Here is a 22587-nt window from a genome sequence, read left to right as displayed (position 1 = left end):
TTTGTTCTTACTGCACTGTTACTTGGTTAAGTATTTGTTCAGCTGTTGCTGTTCATGTTTCAGGTTTGGTTAGCATGGTTTTCCTGTTGTTCTGTGTGTGCTGGTTCGTAATCTCACCACTTTTCTTATCTATCCTTCTCTCAAAGTATGTCCGTCTCCTCAGGCACAGTTTCCTAGACTGAGTCTGATAGAAGGGGCAGAGAGGGAGGAGCCAGCGCACATTGTCAAATTCTTAAAGTGCCTAAGGCTCCTAGTGGACCCGTCTATACCCCATGGTACTAAATGGATTCCCAGTATCCTCTACGGACTACGAGAAAAGGATTTACCGGTAGGTAATTAAAATCCTGTTTTCATCCCCTGGGGCAGGGGTTAAAATTCTAATTACGTAGTTTTCTTATTTCCCACCTGAAGAGTACCTGTTAAATTTCAGCTTCTTAACATATCGACATATCGGGAAGTCAGAGAATTAGTGATGAGTCAGTCAGTCAGTGAGTGAGGGCCTTTGTTTATGTATATGTGTATGTATGTATATACATACATACATACATACATACATACATACATACATACATACATACACGGCCGGAGCTCCGAGACTCCACCCAAACTCGTACGTTTTTTTTAAAGCAGCAAACGTATACAAGGCAAATTCAGGTTTGCTGCTTTAAAAAAACGTACGAGTTCGGGTGGAGTCTCAGAGCTCCAGCCATCTCGCATTCCAATTCATCTGACCCTTTGGTATTGATCCAGAGTTGAACTTGCAGCCATTTATGTTGCATATATTTGTACTGCACCAAAAATGGACCCATGCAAATATGGGCATTTCGGAGTCATAAGCATGTTGTGTCACATGTGCACTTGTGACTGAAGAAGCAGTATTGAGGTGTAACTGAGAGCTCTCATGTAGACACATTTAATTGAAGGCGTATTCACATAAATGTATCTGATGGTGATCTGAATGTAAGCGCAAATACACCTGTTTGTAGACTTCGTTTTTTCTTCCTCTGCTTGCGAGGGTCCACCAGTATAGATTTGAGATGAGAGATCTGGGCACCAAATGGTTGCCGATTTTTTTTTTTTCTTTTTTCCCCAGCAGCCACAGCCTCCCTTTCCACTATACCCCGCCCCCGGCCAGTTTTAAGTATGTTTCTGGCAGGAGCGGGCACCGTTTCTGGGGGGAAGGGGGGGGGGGGTGGTAAGTGGTCCCCTGGTTACTTTTTATTTTACTTTCTATTTAATACTGTTTGGATTTTATGGCAGTCACTTGGTACTGGATTGCACCCACTTGGATGTTGTTGTGTGTCCTGTGCAGGGGCGTATCTACCCATTGGCCAGGATGGCAGTCGCCAGGGGTGCCAGCCGAGCAGGAGGGCGCTGCCTGGCATTGCCACCCTCGACCAATGAGTGGAATCCCTTAAGCCATAGTGTCTGGGAATACCTGGTGTGCCGTGCTGCCTGTGCATTGCTTGGGATGGAGGGCAGTGGCTTGCTCATCTGGCAGGAGCTGGCACCTCAATGCACTACAGGGAAGAAACTGAAAATAAACTACAATTCCCAGCAACTCTTGCTGTCGGTAGCTGCTGTCGGGGGCTGCTGGGAGTTGTAGTTTATTTTCAGTTTCTTCTCGTAGTATGGTGTGGTGCCGGACACCTGAGTTAGGTAGTGTGCTGCACTGCAATATTTTTCACTGCGCTACTATTTGATTATACCACCTGGCCTAGGTGACATTGTCTCCTCGGCCAGGCCAGGCCAGGCCAGGCACTACTAATGTCTCCACCGTGTGATAAGGGTTACTGTGTGGGCATGATGTGTATAAAGGGGTACTACTGTATATTGATTTGGGGGTACTATTGTATGGTCATGCTCCTTTCCCACAAGATCATGACCCTTTTTTGCACATGCACCTTCCCTATTCAAATATGGGAGGCGCCAGTCCCTTACTTTGCCAGGGGAGCCTGGACCCCTAGATATACCGCTAATCCTGTGTAGCGGTCAGTGGGATGTTGTCTGTCCTTCATTGCGGCAATGTGAATGCCGTCTGTCCTGTATTAGTCACATAGATGCTCTCTTTATTGTATTGCGGTCCCAAGGATAATCTCTGTGTTGTATTTTTGGCTGGAACTAATGATTTGATATCACAACTTAGGTTTCTCTATGTACATGCATACAGTTTATTTTGCCCCACCTACATGAGGCCACTTCCAGAAATTTTTCCCTTTTAATTTTCTAATCTGCTCCCAGCCAGATAGAGAGATGTGTGTGTGTGTGGATCCTGGTGCTCGACTTGGTGGCTGCAGGTCTACGCTTTTTTACTTTGAGAGTATGTAGAAAGCACCAGCTTGGTAACCCTTATGCTTTGTAAAATCTGACCATAAACTGGGAATCCCCCAGTGAGGTGATAACATCATGTATTGAGGTCATTTGGAGCCTAGCTGTTTTACGTCCACCACATTTTTCTGAAACCTCCAGGTAAAGAATTCAGAAGTTACAAACACATATGGTGCCCATTTCTTGAGCAACATTACTGTGCTTACATCTAAAATTCCTATGGGTCTTTCCAGTGGCGTAAGTTCGTCACAGTTGCCCAGAGGCAAAATAAATATTGGTGCACCCCTATTTCCTATATTAAGATAAATATATGTATGTATGTGTGCGTGTATGTATACGTGTGTGTGTGTGTGTGTATGTATGTATATATATATATATATATATATATATATATATGTATGTGAGTGTATATGGAGTGTTCTGAAAAAAATGTATATACTGTATTTATACATTTAATTGTCTTTTATTTTACATGAATACATTTCTTAGCAGTCATACCCAGGATTAGAACCCATGACCTGTTACACTGACAGCAGACACTTTTGCTCCTGTAGAGGAAGCATTAGAATTCTAACTATATGAAGTTACGTGTAATTGTCAGAGAAGTAACTTCATATAGTTAGAATTCTCATATTTCCTATACAGGAGCAAACAGCTTCATCAGTAAGGTGTCTGCTTCCAGTGTAATAGGTCGTGGTTTCTAATCCTGGGTGTGATACTTGTAAAATGTGTATATTCAGTATAATAAAGAGGGTGTGATTTGTAAGGTGCAGGGACCAGTGAGGAAGTCGGCCACTGAAAAGACAGCGACAGCTATCAATTAACTTAATTCAGTGGTGTCACAGAATGGGAGGAGAGGTGCCCCCCTTCAGAGCAGAAGCCCGGCGGCAGATGACTCCGTTGCCTCCCAGAGTTCTGCCTCCGGGTCTTTCAATGTTTTCTTGCTGCTATGGCCTGTGCTGCTGACCTATTACCCCTGTGCAACCTTATGATACCTGGTGAATGGAACTTTGTTAGAGGGCTTGATGAGCATTATATATGATTAGTTGTACAGCAGTACATATTTTGGTTGTCTTTCACTGCTCATTAACAGGTGGGAAACTTGCTCTGCAGCCAGAGATTTCAGACATGGAATACCTTAAGTCCAAGGTAGTGAGAGATCACCCTAGCACCACATCTGGAGATGAGGGAGAGGCAGAGCATAAGGAAAGAGAGAGAGAAGCAGATGAGCAGAAAACTATTGGCATCAGCAAAGATCCTGTGCGGTCGGAGAAGAGCAAAATAGTGAAGAAAGAGGTCAGTCAAAAGTAGCGCTACATAAATCTCAAATCAATTCTGAAACCTTAAGACATTAAGGGAGTTTAGAGGCGCTTTTATCTACAAATAGATACATTATTGTATGGAATATGATATGATTATATTGTATAGTGAGGATGAAACAATACACTGGCCTATTAATTGCAACGTTTCATTAATTTCATTGACAAGTAGGGCAAAGCCAGGTCACCAGTCTGACACTTCTCACAGACATCTGCGCTGAAGCAGAGATCCACAAATGATCACCATAAATGGAGCACAAGGCTTATTGAATACCTTCAAAATAAACACCTAGGACATCAGTTAGCATTTTGTCCTTACTTCTCCATGCAATAAATTGCTTGTATATGAAAATATAAAACAATGAGGCTTATCTGAATTTGAAAGGAAACAAAGAAGTGGTCACTGGCCGTAAAGCAGTATTCAATATGTATACAAGAAACTTCAGTAAATGGTATGATGTGTTCAGACTTCCTTGGGGCTTATCTAATAGCCAATGCTAATAAGCTGATAAAACGTTAATGATCCAAATCAAGATTATCAAAAAGTTGGTTTAGCATGTCTTTTGAAACAAAGCCCAAGTTAAGTGTAAATGTATGTAACTTCTTTCCAGAAGCCACCTGTGCAGAATGAGCCTACAACTCCATATACTGTCAAACTGAGGGGAGCACCTTTCAATGTAACAGAAGTAAGTTCTATGATCAGAGACTTAGTAGAATATAAGAAGAGCATGTGTAACTTATTTATAATACTGAATACTGTACATTTGTTTTTTACATTCTTTGTAAACGTGTATAACTTTGTCTATGAATAATATTGCAATTAGAATCCCACTAGCTTTACAAAAATGTTTTGTCTGTTTTCAGCAAAATGTGCGCGAGTTCCTTTTGCCATTAAAGCCAGCTGCCATAAGAATAGTGCGGAACACCCATGGCAACAAGACCGGTAACTTCCTATTTACTGTTACTGTTGTAGGAAATATTAACTGGAAATGTACAACATAGGAACTTCAGTCCAACATACATTATCCATGCATAAATTGGTCCAATGTGTCTTCAAGATGCACCATAACATACTAAAAGTATGTATATTACAAACATTTTCTCTGACGTCCTAGTGGATGCTGGGGACTCCGTCAGGACCATGGGGAATAGCGGCTCCGCAGGAGACAGGGCACAAAATTTAAAAGTTTGACCACTAGGTGGTGTGTACTGGCTCCTCCCCCTATGACCCTCCTCCAAGCCTCAGTTAGGTTTTTGTGCCCGTCCGAGCAGGGTGCAATCTAGGTGGCTCTCATAAAGAGCTGCTTAGAGTAAAAGTTTTGATAGTTTTATTATTTTCAGTGAGTCCTGCTGGCAACAGGCTCACTGCAACGAGGGACCTAGGGGAGAAGAAGTGAACTCACCTGCGTGCAGGATGGATTTGCTTCTTAGGCTACTGGACACTAGCTCCAGAGGGACGATCACAGGTACAGCCTGGATGGGTCACCGGAGCCGCGCCGCCGACCCCCTTGCAGATGCCGAAGTAAGAAGAGGTCCAGAAACCGGCGGCTGAAGGCTTTTCAGTCTTCATGAGGTAGCGCACAGCACTGCAGCTGTGCGCCATTGCGCTCAGGCACACTTCACACCGGCGGTCACTGAGGGTGCAGGGCGCTGGGGGGGGCGCCCTGGGCAGCAATGTTAATACCTTTCTGGCTAAAAAGAATACATCACATATAGTCCATGAGGCTATATGGATGTATTTCACCCCTGCCAGGTCTCAGAAAAACCGGGAGAAGAGCCCGCCGGAATAGGGGGCGGGGCCTATCTCCTCAGCACACAGCGCCATTTTCCTACACAGCTCCGCTGCTAGGAAGGCTCCCAGGCTCTCCCCTGCACTGCACTACAGAAACAGGGTAAAAAACAGAGAGGGGGGGGCATTTTTTGGCGATATTATATATATTTAAGCAGCTATAAGGAAACAACACTTATATAAGGTTGTTCCTATATAATTATAGCGCTTTGGTGTGTGCTGGCAAACTCTCCCTCTGTCTCCCCAAAGGGCTAGTGGGGTCCTGTCTTCTATCAGAGCATTCCCTGTGTGTCTGCTGTGTGTCGGTACGTGTGTGTCGACATGTATGAGGACGATGTTGGTGTGGAGGCGGAGCAATTGCCGGTAATGGTGATGTCACCCCCTAGGGAGTCGACACCGGAATGGATGGCTTTGTTTATGGAATTACGTGATAATGTCAGCACGCTGCAAAAGTCGGTTGACGACATGAGACGACCGGCAAACAAGTTAGTACCTGTACAGGCGTCTCAAACACCGTCAGGGGCTGTAAAACGCCCTTTGCCTCAGTCGGTCGACACAGACCCAGACACGGACACCGAATCTAGTGTCGACGGTGAAGAAGCGAACGTATTTTCCAGTAGGGCCACACGTTATATGATCACGGCAGTGAAGGAGGCTTTGCATATCTCTGATACTGCAAGTACCACAAAAAGGGGTATTATGTGGGGTCTGAAAAAACTACCTGTAGTTTTTCCTGAATCAGAGGAATTGAATGACGTGTGTGATGAAGCGTGGGTTACCCCTGATAAAAAACTGCTAATTTCAAAGAAGTTATTGGCGTTATACCCTTTCCCGCCAGAGGTTAGGGCGCGCTGGGAAACACCCCCTAGGGTGGACAAGGCCCTCACACGTTTATCCAAACAAGTGGCGTTACCGTCTCCTGATACGGCCGCCCTCAAGGATCCAGCTGATAGGAGGCTGGAAAATACTCTAAAAAGTATATACACACATACTGGTGTTATACTGCGACCAGCAATCGCCTCAGCCTGGATGTGCAGTGCTGGGGTGGCTTGGTCGGATTCCCTGACTGAAAATATTGATACCCTGGATAGGGACAGTATTTTATTGACTATAGAGCAATTAAAGGATGCATTCCTTTATATGCGAGATGCACAGAGGGATATCTGCACTCTGGCATCAAGAGTAAGTGCGATGTCCATATCTGCCAGAAGAAGTCTATGGACACGACAGTGGTCAGGCGATGCGGATTCCAAACGGCATATGGAAGTATTGCCGTATAAAGGGGAGGAATTATTTGGGGTCGGTCTATCGGATTTGGTAGCCACGGCAACAGCCGGGAAGTCCACCTTTTTACCTCAAGTCCCCTCCCAGCAGAAAAAGACGCAGTCTTTTCAGCCGCAGTCCTTTCGTTCCTATAAGAACAAGCGAGCAAAAGGACATTCATATTTGCCCCGAGGCAAAGGAAAGGGTAAGAGACTGCAGCAAGCAGCCCCTTCCCAGGAGCAGAAGTCCTCCCCGGCTTCTGCAAAGGCCTCAGCATGACGCTGAGACCTTACAAGCGGACTCAGGGGCGGTGGGGGGTCGCCTCAAGAATTTCAGCGCACAGTGGGCTCACTCGATCTCAGGGTTACAGGTTGGAATTCGAGAAGTCTCCCCCTCGCCGGTTCCTAAAATCTGCTTTGCCAACGTCTCCCTCAGACAGGGCGACGGTATTGGAAGCCATTCACAAGCTGTATTCTCAGCAGGTGATAATCAAGGTACCCCTTCTACAACAGGGAAAGGGGTATTACTCCACGCTATTTGTGGTACCGAAGCCGGACGGCTCGGTAAGACCTATTCTAAATCTGAAATCTCTGAACCTGTACATACAAAAATTCAAGTTCAAGATGGAGTCACTCAGAGCAGTGATAGCGAATCTGGAAGAAGGGGATTTTATGGTGTCCTTGGACATCAAGGATGCTTACCTTCATGTCCCAATTTGCCCTTCACACCAAGGGTACCTCAGGTTCGTGGTACAAAACTGTCATTATCAGTTTCAGACGCTGCCGTTTGGATTGTCCACGGCACCCAGGGTCTTTACCAAGGTAATGGCCGAAATGATGATCCTTCTTCGAAGAGAAGGCGTATTAATTATCTCTTACTTGGACGATCTCCTGATAAGGGCAAGATCCAGAGAACAGCTGGAGGTCGGAGTAGCACTAACTCAAGTAGTGCTCCAACAGCACGGGTGGATTCTGAATTTTCCAAAATCCCAACTGATCCCGACGACACGTCTGCTGTTCCTAGGGATGATTCTGGACACTGTTCAGAAAAAGGTATTTCTTCCGGAGGAGAAAGCCAGGGAGTTATCCGAACTCGTCAGGAACCTCCTAAAACCAGGGACAGTGTCTGTGCATCAATGCACAAGAGTCCTGGAAAAAAGGGTCTCTCTGCTATGGTGGTTGCAGAGTGCTCATCTGTTAGAGGGCCGCAGATTCGGCATACAGAACTGGGTCCTAGTGACCACGGATGCCAGCCTGAGAGGCTGGGGAGCGGTCACACAAGGAAGAAACTTCCAGGGCGTGTGGTCAAGCCTGGAAACGTCTCTTCACATAAATATACTGGAACTAAGAGCAATCTACAATGCTCTAAGCCTGGCAAACCCTCTGCTTCAGGGTCAGCCGGTGTTGATCCAGTCGGACAACATCACGGCAGTCGCCCACGTAAACAGACAGGGCGGCACAAGAAGCAGGAGGGCAATGGCAGAGGCTGCAAGGATTCTTCGCTGGGCGGAAAATCATGTGATAGCACTGTCAGCAGTGTTCATCCCGGGAGTGGACAACTGGGAAGCAGACTTCCTCAGCAGACACGATCTTCACCCGGGAGAGTGGGGACTTCATCCAGAAGTCTTCCACATGATTGTAGTCCATTGGGAAAGACCAATGGTGGACATGATGGCGTCCCGCCTCAACAAAAAACTGGACAGGTATTGCGCCAGGTCAAGAGACCCTCAGGCAATAGCTGTGGACGCTCTGGTAACACCATGGGTGTACCAGTCAGTGTATGTGTTTCCTCCTCTGCCTCTCATACCCAAGGTACTGAGAATTATACGGCAAAGGGGAGTAAGAACGATACTAGTGGCTCCGGACTGGCCAAGAAGGACTTGGTACCCGGAACTTCAGGAGATGCTCACGGAAGATCCGTGGCCTCTACCTCTAAGAAGGGATCTGCTTCAGCAGGGACCGTGTCTATTCCAAGACTTACCGTGGCTGCGTTTGACGGCATGGCGGTTGAACGCCGGATCCTAAGGGAAAAAGGCATTCCGGAGGAGGTCATCCCTACCCTGGTCAAAGCCAGGAAGGAGGTGACTGCACAACATTATCACCGCATTTGGAGAAAATATGTTGCATGGTGTGAGGCCAGGAAGGCCCCGACAGAGGAATTTCAACTGGGTCGATTCCTACATTTCCTGCAAACAGGATTATCTATGGGCCTCAAATTAGGGTCCATTAAGGTTCAAATTTCGGCCCTGTCGATTTTCTTCCAGAAAGAATTGGCTTCAGTTCCTGAAGTCCAGACTTTTGTAAAAGGAGTACTACATATACAGCCCCCGGTTGTGCCCCCTGTGGCACCGTGGGATCTCAATGTAGTTTTGGATTTTCTCAAATCCCATTGGTTTGAGCCACTCAAATCGGTAGATTTGAAATATCTTACATGGAAAGTAACCATGCTACTGGCCCTGGCTTCAGCCAGGAGAGTGTCGGAATTGGCGGCTTTATCGTATAAAAGCCCATATCTGATTTTCCATTCGGACAGGGCAGAATTGAGGACGCGTCCTCATTTTCTGCCTAAGGTGGTATCAGCGTTTCACCTGAACCAGCCTATTGTGGTGCCTGCGGCTACTAGCGATTTGGAGGATTCCAAGTTGCTGGACGTTGTCAGAGCATTGAAAATATATATTTCAAGGACGGCTGGAGTCAGAAAATCTGACTCGCTGTTTATACTGTATGCACCCAACAAGCTGGGTGCTCCTGCTTCTAAGCAGACGATTGCTCGTTGGATTTGTAGCACAATTCAACTGGCACATTCTGTGGCAGGCCTGCCACAGCCTAAATCTGTCAATGCCCACTCCACAAGGAAGGTGGGCTCATCTTGGGCGGCTGCCCGAGGGGTCTCGGCATTACAACTCTGCCGAGCAGCTACGTGGTCAGGGGAGAACACGTTTGTAAAATTCTACAAATTTGATACCCTGGCTAAGGAGGACCTGGAGTTCTCTCATTCGGTGCTGCAGAGTCATCCGCACTCTCCCGCCCGTTTGGGAGCTTTGGTATAATCCCCATGGTCCTGACGGAGTCCCCAGCATCCACTAGGACGTCAGAGAAAATAAGAATTTACTCACCGGTAATTCTATTTCTCGTAGTCCGTAGTGGATGCTGGGCGCCCATCCCAAGTGCGGATTGTCTGCAATACTTGTACATAGTTATTGTTACAAAAAAATCGGGTTGTTTATTGTTGTGAGCCATCTTTTCAGAGGCTCCTACGTTATCATACTGTTAACTGGGTTCAGATCACAAGTTGTACGGTGTGATTGGTGTGGCTGGTATGAGTCTTACCCGGGATTCAAAATCCTTCCTTATTGTGTACGCTCGTCCGGGCACAGTATCCTAACTGAGGCTTGGAGGAGGGTCATAGGGGGAGGAGCCAGTACACACCACCTAGTGGTCAAACTTTTAAATTTTGTGCCCTGTCTCCTGCGGAGCCGCTATTCCCCATGGTCCTGACGGAGTCCCCAGCATCCACTACGGACTACGAGAAATAGAATTACCGGTGAGTAAATTCTTATTTTTTTCAACTAAGCTATTTTACATCTGTTATCCTTCCAGGTTATATATTTGTGGACTTCCAGAGTGAAGAGGAGTTAAATAAAGCTCTTAAAAAGAACAAGGATTATATGGGTAAGTAGACTGCGATGAAGGAAGTAAGATAAGGAATCTACGCTGCTATTCCATTGCTTTAAATGTAAAGTTGGTTTCTTTCCTTAGTAAATAGTAGTTATTGTTTGACAAGAAACCTATAGCATAATCCTATGACTCTGTTCATGGGTCATCTACTTGCTTCGTCAGAATTGGCTATGCTCTAGCCTGACAATTTGATCTCACATGTGCAATGCTGGTTACCTGGCTATAAGGAGACCGTATAGCCATTCCTTTTTAGAAAACAACTGCTATTTACTAAAGAATTATGTGGAAAACAACAAAGTTATTCATTTAAATATTCTGTTCTGGACTGGACTGTAGTCTATTACCACATGTAAAACCCAGTTGCGGATCTAGACTTTACTTTTACGGTGGGCGGTTTAAGGATACTAACGCCTCCCCTCTACTCAGCTCCTCCCCTTAGCTATTCCCCTCCCATTTTCATCAAGTATTGAAAAAAACCCAGAATATTAATTAACAAGAAATAGATCAAAATAAATAAAAAACAGCAAATAATATGCATCAGGTTCAGTCAGACCAGACAGCCGCATAATATCTGCTGCCTGCAAGGTTGCACTGCAGCCCCCTCCTTCCCCAATAATATGGCATATGGGTGTTCCACATCACCACATGATGTCTCTGTCAGACCAGATTTCCCCACCACAGGGCGGCAGGCCCCCATAAATGATGATAATATGCTCACAGCCTCACACACAGTCACTCGCAGTCTCCGCACACCTCAGGATCAAGGAGGGCTTAGGCTCAGGATACGCAGGCAGCAGCCACCCCCCCCCCCCCACCCCACCCCCACTCAACCCATAAATGCTAGTAATAACATGTTCACAGAGTCACTCACAGCCTCCACAGTCCACACACCTCAGGGAGGGCTCAAGACACATAGGCGGCAGTGCGTCGGCAGGCCAGGACAGTCAGTCTCTCTCAGAACAGCCGCACAGGGACGCACTCCACCACTGCTTTAAAAAATAGCGCCCAGACGGACCTCTCAAATGCCTACTGCGCATGTTAGATTCTCTCATTGCACAGCAGCATAAAGACACCTGAGACTGAAGAGGAGGAATTGGACAGAGCCAGGGCTGGGCACGGAGAAGACACTGTGCCTCGCAGGTTCAGTGGCTGGGTGAAAAAACAAAGCTAAACAAGAGAGCGCAGGCACACTCCGCTGAAATATCACAATTTTAATATACACAGTGATCACATAATATGGTATACATAATTAATACTAGATTAAAGCCAATAAAAATCAATAAAAATCCGCACTAAAACTTCATATAATTCCACACAATTTAGTGCACTGATAACCTGATATGATGATGATGTATGGATTAATATGTCCTGAAAGTTGGCAGCTGATGTTTAGATGCTGAAAGTCTGGATATTATCCATATAGCAGACTGATATTTGAAATTGCTTTGTTCAGGTTAAAGTCAGATGAATACAAAACAAGTGCACTGTTGATTATGGATTAGACCTCTATTACCCCAAGTCGACACCGCACCAGTTCTGCTCTGTTTAATGTAGCAGCATATTGTGGTGATATCGCTTACCACTTCCTCGGTGTATATGGAACACTGACAGGTGCTCGGGTGCCGCTAGTTATCATGATAACCCTCTGAGGAAACGACCAGACTGTGCCGGTCGAGAAACGCGTCGGGGCTGTTTCAGGATCCGACTACTTTTCATTTGACCACCTTAACTTCTTACGGCTTTTCACCCGTTCCAGCTCTACTCCACTGTCGGGTTAAATCTGCCCGAGCAAAGCCACCTGCACTGGTCCCTTTTGCCATACGGGGACCGTGGCTGCCAGCTCATCGCCTCGGATCAGCGGCATCCTGGATAATTATAGCACCGCCAGATGATCCGTAGAAGCGGCGAGCGATCACTGGTCTGATACGCTGCAGTAAGGAGAGAGCATCGGACTCAGCCGCCGGAGCTAGCGGCACCCGAGCACCTGTCAGTGTTCCATATACACCGAGGAAGTGGTAAGCGATATCACCACAATATGCTGCTACATTAAACAGAGCAGAACTGGTGCGGTGTCGACTTGGGGTAATAGAGGTCTAATCCATAATCAACAAAGCAATTTCAAATATCAGTCTGCTATATGGATAATATCCAGACTTTCAGCATCTAAACATCAGCTGCCAACTTTCAGGACATATTAATCCATACATCATCATCATATCAGGTTATCAGTGCACTAAATTGTGTGGAATTATATGAAGTTTTAGTGCGGATTTTTATTGATTTTTATTGGCTTTAATCTAGTATTAATTATGTATACCATATTATGTGATCACTGTGTATATTAAAATTGTGATATTTCAGCGGAGTCTGCCTGCGCTCTCTTGTTTAGCTTTTGTTTTTTCACTTGCTTAGGGATTGCTAATACCCTAATCCTTTGGGAGCGGCAGGCAGCATTTTCAACATAGGCTCAAGGAGGTGCCTTTCTTTCTTGTAGTTCAGTGGCTGGGTGGCAGAAGGATCATCACAACCACGGCGGAAGTACAGGAACCTGCGGTGGCATGATGATAATGCAGGATTACTTCAGATGTGCTGGGCAGGAGTATGGGGGGGGGGGGGGCATCACCCTTTCTGACCCCCTTTAAATCCACCACTGGTAATACTTGCGCCTAAGAGAAAATCCAATGCTCTATGGATTGAGGGAATGTCTGGTTGCAGATCATTGTAAACTCACAATATTTCTGTTTTGAAATAATTTGCAAAGGGTTATGCATATTTTCTTCCTAATGCTTGAAATGCAATACTTATATTTCTCCTTCATCCACTAGGGGCCACTGGAGTGTAGTTACAATGGGGAGATAGTAGGTGGTATTGGTAGCTGGCACTTTAAAAATTCTCACACTGTGGCTAGCTCCTCCCCTACTATCTCCCCTCCAAGCCAGTCTTAGTTAAGTGCCCGAGGTAGCTGGTTCACTTGGGTTTAGCTGAAGAATTTTCTTCTTTTTTCTTTATTATTTTATTTTTCTTACACACACTCACAGACTGGCAGCTCTGCCACTGCCAGTCTGCACCGTGGGAGCTGCCGGCGGGGTCCCATCGCAGCTGCGTGCGGCTAGGGATGGGCCCCGGCTGAGGGAGACACTGAGCTCTCCTGAGTTGGCGGACACCGCTGCGTGCGGCGCGTGTCGCGGCCACTCCATCCAGCAGAAGATTCCGGCAGCATGGCAGCGGTGAGTATCAAAAATGGTCGGACACCGCTGCGTGCGGCTTGTGTCGGGACCACCCCACCACAGAAGATTCCGGCTGGACGCCGCTGCGTGCGGCGTGTGTCGGGGCCGATCCACCAAGAACACAGTGGTGAGTGAAGTATACTTTATTTGTGGTGGCTATGTATGTTTTTAGAGCAATCTGTTTATTGTTGTACAACCCACTCCAGAAGGGCTCTCTGGGGCTGTAATGTACTTTATTGTATCCTTACCTGTCCTCCTCATGGAGAAACAGACAGGATGATTGGGGGAGGCTGAGTATGTGTTTATACAACCCTGACTGAAAAACGGGTGTGTGTCATTCTGATAACCCTCTGCTCCCCCAGCTCCCCGCACCCCCCGCACAGATCCCCACTCAGCGCGACTCACAGAGCCGGCACAGGGATCCCGCTCGAGCGCAAAGCAATGTTTAAATTTGGCGCCTTGTACGGAGGGGGCGGAGCTAAGTCCCGCTCTGTAGAGCGAGCTCAGCGCTCCCTGCTCCCAGGCGGCGACTCGCGCTCTGTTCAGCGCAACACTCCCCGGCGGCGGCTAGCAGATACAGGGCTCTACTAGCGCTGTATAGCGGGCTCAGCGCTCCCCGGCGGTGACTCGCAGGCCCAGCGGAGGGTACAGCTCGCTTCCCGCTTAGTTTTGCAATAAGGCGCCATAGCCGGGGGGCGGAGCTAACTCCTGCTCTGTACAGCGGGCTCAGCATTCTCCGCTCCCCGGCCACTGTTATAGTGTAATAGGCATTTATGTGAGTTTAATGCACATGGTGCTGGGGAGAATGTGATATAGTCAGAGTGGCTCAGCACTAATCCAGTTATCCACTATATAGATTTTATCGCATAGCCCAGAGGAGTTTCACTCTGGCGGCCATTTCCTCCCTGCACAGACCTGGCTTCATATTTGCAGTGTCTCCTATAGCCCAGTGGGCTAATCTTGCATACTCAGAGACAAATACAAATAAAGTCCCAGGTATATTAACAGTTAACCCGCTTTACTCAGTGGGCTCCCAGGTCTCCCCATCGCTAGGCAACAGCTCTGGGATTTGTAACTTTTCGATACTTCAGGCTGCTGAAATATAGATACATTCCTCCTGCAGTAGAGTCCTCTACCCAGCATTTTCCTACTTGCAAATCAGGGAACCTGCTCTATTACAGTAGCTGGGACTCAGCTCAATAATAATTAAAAGGATCTACTGTGCAGTATTTATTTACCTACGGTGTGTGTGTATATATACATATATAGTTATGTTTGTGCATGTATATATATAGATATATATATTTAGGTGCGTGTAGGTATGTATATAGATAAATCCATAAAATACCAGATATAGGGGATAAAAGCCTACGGCCACACCACCCTGAACACGCCCGATCTCGTCTGATCTCGGACACTAAGCAGGGTCAGGCCCGGTTAGTACTTGGATGGGAGACCGCCTGGGAACACCAGGTGCTGTAGGCTACTTCCGCAATGTTTTCTAATAACAACATCTTGCACATAACATTTTCCCCCATCTTTCTCACAGGCTGGTCACCATTTTGAAAAGCCAGCGGAACCTCAGAGAAACATCTGGTGCACCTTAATTAGCGGTACACTAAATACAGGGCGGGGTGTTGCCTTCCCTTTATTATTCCTTCTTGTCACTAGTTACTAATGCTATTTGTAATTGTGGAATGCGTGTAAGGCATCAGACAAATAGCGCTGCGGCTCAGTACGCTAGTAGCGGGTATCTGAACAGGGGTTTGAATCCAAACAAAACTTTAAGGAGAACTCCTATAGCCTAGGGCTAAGACTCCTGTCCCACAGCGCAGCGTTGCTGGTTCAGGTCTCCGCTGCTCCAGAAAGTTTATTTTAATCGTATCGGTCACTACACATTATAGTGCAGACCTTACGTAGGGCTCTGTTTATTTAACCCACCTTTTCTCCTTTCGTTTGTCTCTCCTGGGATAGTCGAAGAATTCCCTCTGAGGTGTGAGGTATGCGGCGGAGCCATCTGCTTCGCCCTCCACGCACCTGCACACCCCTGTTTGATCAATGATGCAGGTAATGTCACTATTATCCAGACAATAGCTCATCAGGTAAGCCCTTGGACTTTGGTTTCCAAGGTCACAGGATCAAATCACAGCGGGACCAAACACACCTTTCCAAAAATAAACTTTGCTAACATTCCATGCATTACTGATGTCTGTTTTCTGTGGATCTGAACCAGTGTCTCAGAATATACAGGTACATAATACAGCAGTTCATCTGATACTGCAGGTAAAGGAGGAGGACACGTCAAGTCCATCAGGGTTCCACGCCATTGACGAAAATGACAGCGACTGGTTCAGTTTCGGATGAGCTGGGCAGGCTCCGGTAGGCGGCCGACAGACACCCGAATACACAATATCAGGTATCAAACAAGGTTTGTTTTCCTATCTTTTCCCCGCAGATGGCAGGAGATGGTATCAGAACCTCTCTAAGGTATACACCTCGGTGTATCGCCGGTCCATCAAGCCGCCGTTTTCCTGAGGCAACCTTGCTCAGGGATCCATCGACATATGCGGCAGCATGGTTCTACCGTATCCGGAGCAGGTAGGTTGGGGAACAATTGTCCTCTAGGTTACAGGATGCTTCGCATCAGGATCAATTGATACTTTGATACAGGTCAGAATCACGATTCTGCTTTATGTTCCTTGGAGGTCTCCATGTCTACAGACTCGGACCCTGCATCTTCGCTTGGGCTGTCTTAACCCGACGACCTCTGGGGCTGCGACAGTGACAAGTAAACATGAAATCCTACGGGGCAGATGGTTCTGGGGAAGGAACTTTCTGCAGGATTTCTTGAACCAATGGAGGTAGGTCCACTTTGATTTCTCCTACTACTGCCCCAGCTCCAAGACAGACCTTTACTGGTCTTCCCTTTAGATTTTTTCGTGCCCTTTCAGGTTTTTGACTCCACACGGGTGATATCTTCGTCGCCAGGGGTTCTCAGGGTAAAAAGGCTGAAGCAGAGGTTCAACATCCTCAGTCCAGTCTGATTTTATGTCATCCTATACACCCATTACACCTGCAGGGTCCCAGGGTAGGCGCAGGTCGATGGGAGAAGGCTTGGGCGGTTACAACCGTCTCAGGAGTCCCTCGGCATGGGTCGGCTGATTTACGATGACAAGAGAGTCATACTGCAGGCTGCGCTCCATAGGTTTCTAACCGCAAAGGGTGTTGATCCCTGTTTTACACATATCATTTGAATTAGGACAGTTCTCAGGCCTTTGTTTTCTTTTCACGTTCCGAAGCCAAGTGGCTCGGACAGGCCTATTCTGGCCTTACAATCCTTTTAGTCTGTGATTGCTAGTTTAAACAAGAAAGGGAGTTTTACGTGTCCCTTGTCTTCAGAGATGCCTGTTTACTGATTTCCGTTGGACAGGCTTTTCTCAGATTCCCCCTTAACAGGATTCTCATTTTCACTGTAAGTCCTTTACTCTTCTCTCTTCCGCTCCCACAGAGTTTAGGAAGATAACAGAATAACTCTTTTTCAAGGGCAGTGGGTGACGTTGGTTCCCTAATGGGACAATTTACTGCTACTATCCCACTCTGTACATTAGGTGGCTTCTGAATATCCGGAGGATCCACGAGCTTCTGATTCGACACAGATCCAATTTATGCTCCGCATAGACGTTTCTCAACACGGTCCGTCAGAGGTTTTTTTTCATTCCTCGGCACCAGAGACTCTATTTCTTCAGTCAAGTTGCGACGTAATGAGTGGTCGCCTCCATTCCTCTCGGAACGTGGGACAACAATCTTGTTTCCAGATCAAGCCACCAGGTCAGACTCCTGGGTGAGGGAACATGCCCCGGAGTTTTGTCAGCTGGTCCGCTGTGGGCGGAGATTTCGGATCGACCTCAGGGCGTTCTGACTGACTCTTTAACCCTTTATTACTCTCGGACGGCAGTAGCCGTGGAGGCCCTCAGGGCTCCGGGGAGTTTTCTGGTTATTCTATCCTGCCTCCTTTTCTATTTCTACTTCATGTTCAGTAACACAGGAGGGGATTATGCGTGCTAGTCCTCTCGGTGGCGCTGGTTGGGCCACGCATGACTTGAAGATACAGATACGCCTGTTGTCAGTAGAGGAGCCTTGGCTCCTACCTCGACTGGACTGTCTACTTCAACAGGCTCCTTTTTTTTTTTTTTTTTCTCCTTGTTCAATTTTACACTGGTTTCGGTTACCCGTGTGACTGTTCACGAGACCTCAGAAGGGAGGAGTTCCCTAGTTCGGTTAGGCCTACTGGGCTCCGATTTCAGAAGTCTATTACCTCTTCTCGCTTTTGCCACTTTGGGAAAACTTTATGGAACATAATGAAGATAAAAGGGGGTTTTTCCCCCTTCTTCCAGTTACCATTCATCTTTGGTTTCTCTGGGAGGTTTTTTTGCTCCGCTGCGCTTCAAACCACACTGACCGGAATTTTAGGTCTCTGCCTTTTTCGCTTTTCTTCCAAATGAGATTAGCCTAGCGGCCGTAAGTTCGGCCTCTTGTTCAGGGAGTACTCTATTGGCAACTCCCCGGGCTCGGCTTCGGCCTCAGCGGTCGTTTCTTCCAGAGGGGAGGTCCATTTTTCATATAAATCTGACACTAGTGGTTTTCAATCCTCTCTGAATGTTGTCAGGGCTCGTCAACTCTCTCTACAGAGGTCTCAGGCTATTCGATGAAGTGTTTTTTCTTCTTTGCTCTGGACGATGCTCCCGTACTAAATAGCCGGGGCCCCAGCATATGCTGGACAGTTGGATACATCTGATCATCAGACAGTCTTCTTGGCGGTTACTAGGGAACCTCCGTTTTCCAATTCAGCGCGCTTTACGCGCATTGTAAGACCTTCGTGGGCAGCCGCCCGCGGGGTCTCCATGAATATTTTGTCGGGCGGCTACTTGGTCAAACCGACATTCGTTTTGTCAAATTCTACAAGTTTGACACTTTTACGGCCTCTGCATCACTGTTTGGCCGAGCAGTTTTTACAGGACTCTCAGCGCTTTCCCACCCGTTTTTTGGGAGCTCTGGGACGTCCCCATTGTAACTACACTCCAGTGGCCCCTAGTGGATGAAGGAGAAATCAGGATTTTGGTACTTACCGATAAATCCCTTTCTCCGATTCCACAGGGGCCACTGGACGCCCGCCCAGCGCTGTTTCTCCTGATTTTTGTTTGATTAACGATTGCAGATCACCATATGACTGCTTGTTGGGTTCAGGCTAGCCTGGTTTTTTGTCAGGTTCTGTTCCAGGTTTAGTTTGTGTTCGCCTGGTTTACAGGGCGTCGTTAACCTCCTCTACCTTACGGTTTGTTTATTACAGCTCTCCTCGGGCACAGTTTAACGTAGACTGGCTTGGAGGGGAGATAGTAGGGGAGGAGCTAGCCACAGTGTGAGAATTTTTAAAGTGCCAGCTACCAATACCACCTACTATCTCCCCATTGTAACTACACTCCAGTGGCCCCTGTGGAATCGGAGAAAGGGATTTATCGGTAAGTACCAAAATCCTGATATATGAATGTGACTTTAGTGAGTAGAGCAGTCTCAGACGACCTTGCTTGTGCTTTGTCAAAGAATAGTCCTTGAATACACTTTGGAATTTTCAATAGCGTTGATGTTGGCAGTTCATCTTCATTGCCATTATACACAATTAAGTTGATAGACACATTCCCATCTTGAATTCTAGTAGCGAAAAGGAAGCTGCCCTTTGCCACTGCTGTAAAGAGTGGATTGGGAAGTTAAGTATAGATGTTTACTTCTTTCTAAAGGAAACTCCTTTATATGAGGCAAAAATAGCAAAAAATCACATAACCCGTTGTCAGGAATAATACATGCACGTACATCCAATTGCTACACTTTGTATTTTCCCTTCTCTAAGCCTTCACATTTTGTCAGCATTCCTCTGTTTTCTGTTTTGTATATCTCGTGCTTTGGGCTGAGTGTACTGCAAACACCTTCATACACTACACTCACTATAATGATCTTGCTAGTTGCTTATTTCCTGGAAGAAAATGTCAAGTTTCTAGCAGATTGGTTACTGTTTTTCCCTTTGTAAAACGAGATACCTTAAAATGTGTAACTTCACCTACAGTGGATGCTCCCAATAGTCATCTAAGGCCCCCTTTATTCTTTTCCAGGATGCTGCAGCCATTAAGGGTAGTAGAGACCGAAACATTTAGAGTATTGTGAAGTCTATTTGTGTAGCATTTCACTTTGGCTTGGAGGGTTTACAGCAGGGGTCGTAACTACAACTTTGCGGGCCCCATAGCAAAATTTAGAAAGGACCCCCTTTCTACAGAGAGGGGAAGTACAGGGTGACACACACACAGGTAGAGTGGGGGTAAAAAGCGTCACAAACACAGGGGTAGGGGGCGTACCGTCTGTCAAACATGGGTGGTTAGGGGGGTACAGCGTGTCATACACAGGGGTAGGGGGTTTACAGAGGGTCACGCACCAGAGGAGAATCTGTGGGTACAGGGGGGTTACAAACGGGAGGATGCTAGGAGGGTTCCAGGGGTCACATCCCGGGGGTCACACACAGGAAGGCAGTAAGGGGGTACAGGGGGTCACACAACAAGGGGGTTAGGGGGTTACAGAGCTCCCTGGGCACTCACCGCTCTCTGCTCCAATCCACATTGGGGTGAGCTACTTCACAATGTAATTATGCCACACTGCAGTGCCCCCACATTATGCCACACTGCAGTGCCCACAAATTATGCCACACTGTAATGCCCACTCATTATGCCACACTGCAGTGCCAACACATTATGCCACATTGTAGTCCCCACACTTTATGCCACATTGTAGTCCCCACACATTATGCCACACTGTAATGCCCACACAGTATGCTATGCTGCAGCACCCCCACCACACACACACCTTTTGCCACACTGTAATGCCCACACAGTATGCTATGCTGCAGCACCCCCACCCCACACACATTATACCACACTGTAATGCCCACACTTTATGCCACATTGTAGTCCCCACACATTATGCCACACTGTAATGCCCACACAGTATATCATACTGCAGCACCCCTACCCCACACACACATTTTGCCACACTGCAGTGCCCACACTTTATGCCACACTGCAGTGCCCACACTTTATGCCACACTGCAGTGCCCACACTTTATGCCACACTGCAGTGCCAACACATTATGCCACACTGCAATGCCCCTCACAGTATGCCGCTTTATAGTCCCTACACATTATGCCACACTGTGGGCCCTGGAGTCAGTCCGAGCCCCATAGCAGCCGCACCCACGGTAGTTACGCCACTGGTTTACAGTCTGAAGGCCTATGTGTAGAATAGTGACAATGATTAACCACTTCTGGCAGGCATCTGAAAACTTGGGGTTTACAGTTCTGGATGCTGATCTGTTTGACATAAGTTCAGCTTTGGTGGTCTACGCTTACTGTACTCTTTGGCATAATGCCTGGGAGGTGGATGTAGAGTTTTTACCTTTTTTTTCTGTGAAGTTTTATTTGGCCATAAATTTGTATAAGATCATTATCCAGCAGATGGGTGGGAAGCCTTCCTTCTTGCTGGTGAGTCTACCAAAAGTGCATGCTCATATTTCTTTCCTTTTATGCCCTTAGTAAGGGAAAGAGTCAATAATTGAGACTACAGATTACTGTTCCTTTTAGAGGAAACAATCTTGGGGGTGTATTCTATGAGTGTTGGAAGCTTCCGTCTTGTCAGAAAGACGGCAGCTTCCGACAGATTTAGGTCGGAAAGGGGTTCCGACCTATTCATTAGTGCTCCGTTTTTTCCGACAAGTCGGGAAATCCGACTTGTCGGAAGCCTGTCGAATACACGCGGATCGGCGGCTTCAGCTGCCGAGCCGCGTGTATTGTCCGAAGCGCGGCCAAACCTGACAGGTTTTAGCCCTGTTTCCGACAATGTCAATCAGACTTTTTAAAAAAGTCGAATTGGCAGTGTCGGAAACGGGCCTAACCTGTCGAGTTTGGCTGCGGCACTGAATGCTGACCTGTCGGATCCGACCGATATTGAATATACCCCTTGGTCTGTAACCAAGTCCTTAGACAGTCTCCATGATGGGCGTTCTACTCACAACCTTGAGGTGGGGGTCTGTATTCTGTACTGGGATCAGTGGTTTATTTATACTTCTAGTTCCTGGGTGGGAGCATTATGAATCTTTTTATTAATCCTATAGTTCCACTCAGATTCTTTTTTCCATGAATAGTTTTCCTGTTGAATGGATAATAAAAAGCTTCATGCCCTAGAAGAGCTGATAACACCTAGGTATCACAGGTTTTGATAATTCCATTTCCAGAAGAACAGGAACATGAGTTTTTTTTTCAAACAGGTTATCTTTAGAGGGGGAGCGATTCCCACTTTATCTACGCAATAAAATGCACCCGGCTGCCCTGTTTTACCACCAAAAGAGGGACAAACACAATCCCATGAAATCTGTGAAATAGTGGTGTGGTGGAAAACACTGGCGCTTGATGCATAAGATGTATAGAAAGAAATACAGGTTACAGGTGTATAGAAATACCAGAATAAAAGTGGTTCCTGAAAAAGGTCTTTGGACCGAAACATGTTGAATGGATGACAAGCTGTGACGATTGCATCTAACATCTGTGACAACGTGCTGAGGAAAAGCTCTGTGCGGTGGTGCCAGGCTCTTCAGCCCGGGACCCTTACAGCAGCTTATTTAAGATAAGTCCACCGCACTGCCTGTTTTGGGTGAGAACTCAATACCATGAGCACAAGTCACTTTATACATATGCATATGTGTATTTGTTGCTATTTTAATACCAGTGTTTTTGTTCAATAAAGTGTGTTTTGTATTTTGCCTAAACCACAGTTATAGATTCATTCAGACTTTGGTTATTAATATGGCTATATGAATAGGAACCACTTTTATTCTGGTAATTCTATACACCTGTAACCTGTATTTCTTTTTTTTTTTTTTTTTATTCTCTTCA

General features: G+C 46.6%; 1 protein-coding gene and 1 non-coding gene across 2 annotated transcripts in view; both read left to right on the top strand.

Moving 5' to 3' along the window:
* Positions 1-22587, top strand: part of RBM19 (RNA binding motif protein 19) — a 226788-nt gene that overhangs the window by 67639 nt on the left and 136562 nt on the right. Inside the window, exons 6-9 of the mRNA XM_063913293.1 lie at positions 3422-3624; positions 4259-4333; positions 4512-4590; positions 10299-10370. Coding sequence (XP_063769363.1) covers positions 3422-3624; positions 4259-4333; positions 4512-4590; positions 10299-10370 — 429 coding nt within the window. The remainder of the gene's footprint in view (positions 1-3421; positions 3625-4258; positions 4334-4511; positions 4591-10298; positions 10371-22587) is intronic.
* On the top strand, positions 14970-15088 carry LOC134954419 (5S ribosomal RNA). Its single transcript, XR_010185854.1, has one exon. It is a non-coding gene; the product is annotated as a 5S ribosomal RNA (ribosomal RNA).

Source organism: Pseudophryne corroboree, chromosome 1, assembly GCF_028390025.1.
Source record: "Pseudophryne corroboree isolate aPseCor3 chromosome 1, aPseCor3.hap2, whole genome shotgun sequence".
NCBI classification, from domain to species: Eukaryota; Metazoa; Chordata; class Amphibia; order Anura; family Myobatrachidae; genus Pseudophryne; species Pseudophryne corroboree.
This window is presented reverse-complemented; position numbering and strand designations above follow the sequence as displayed.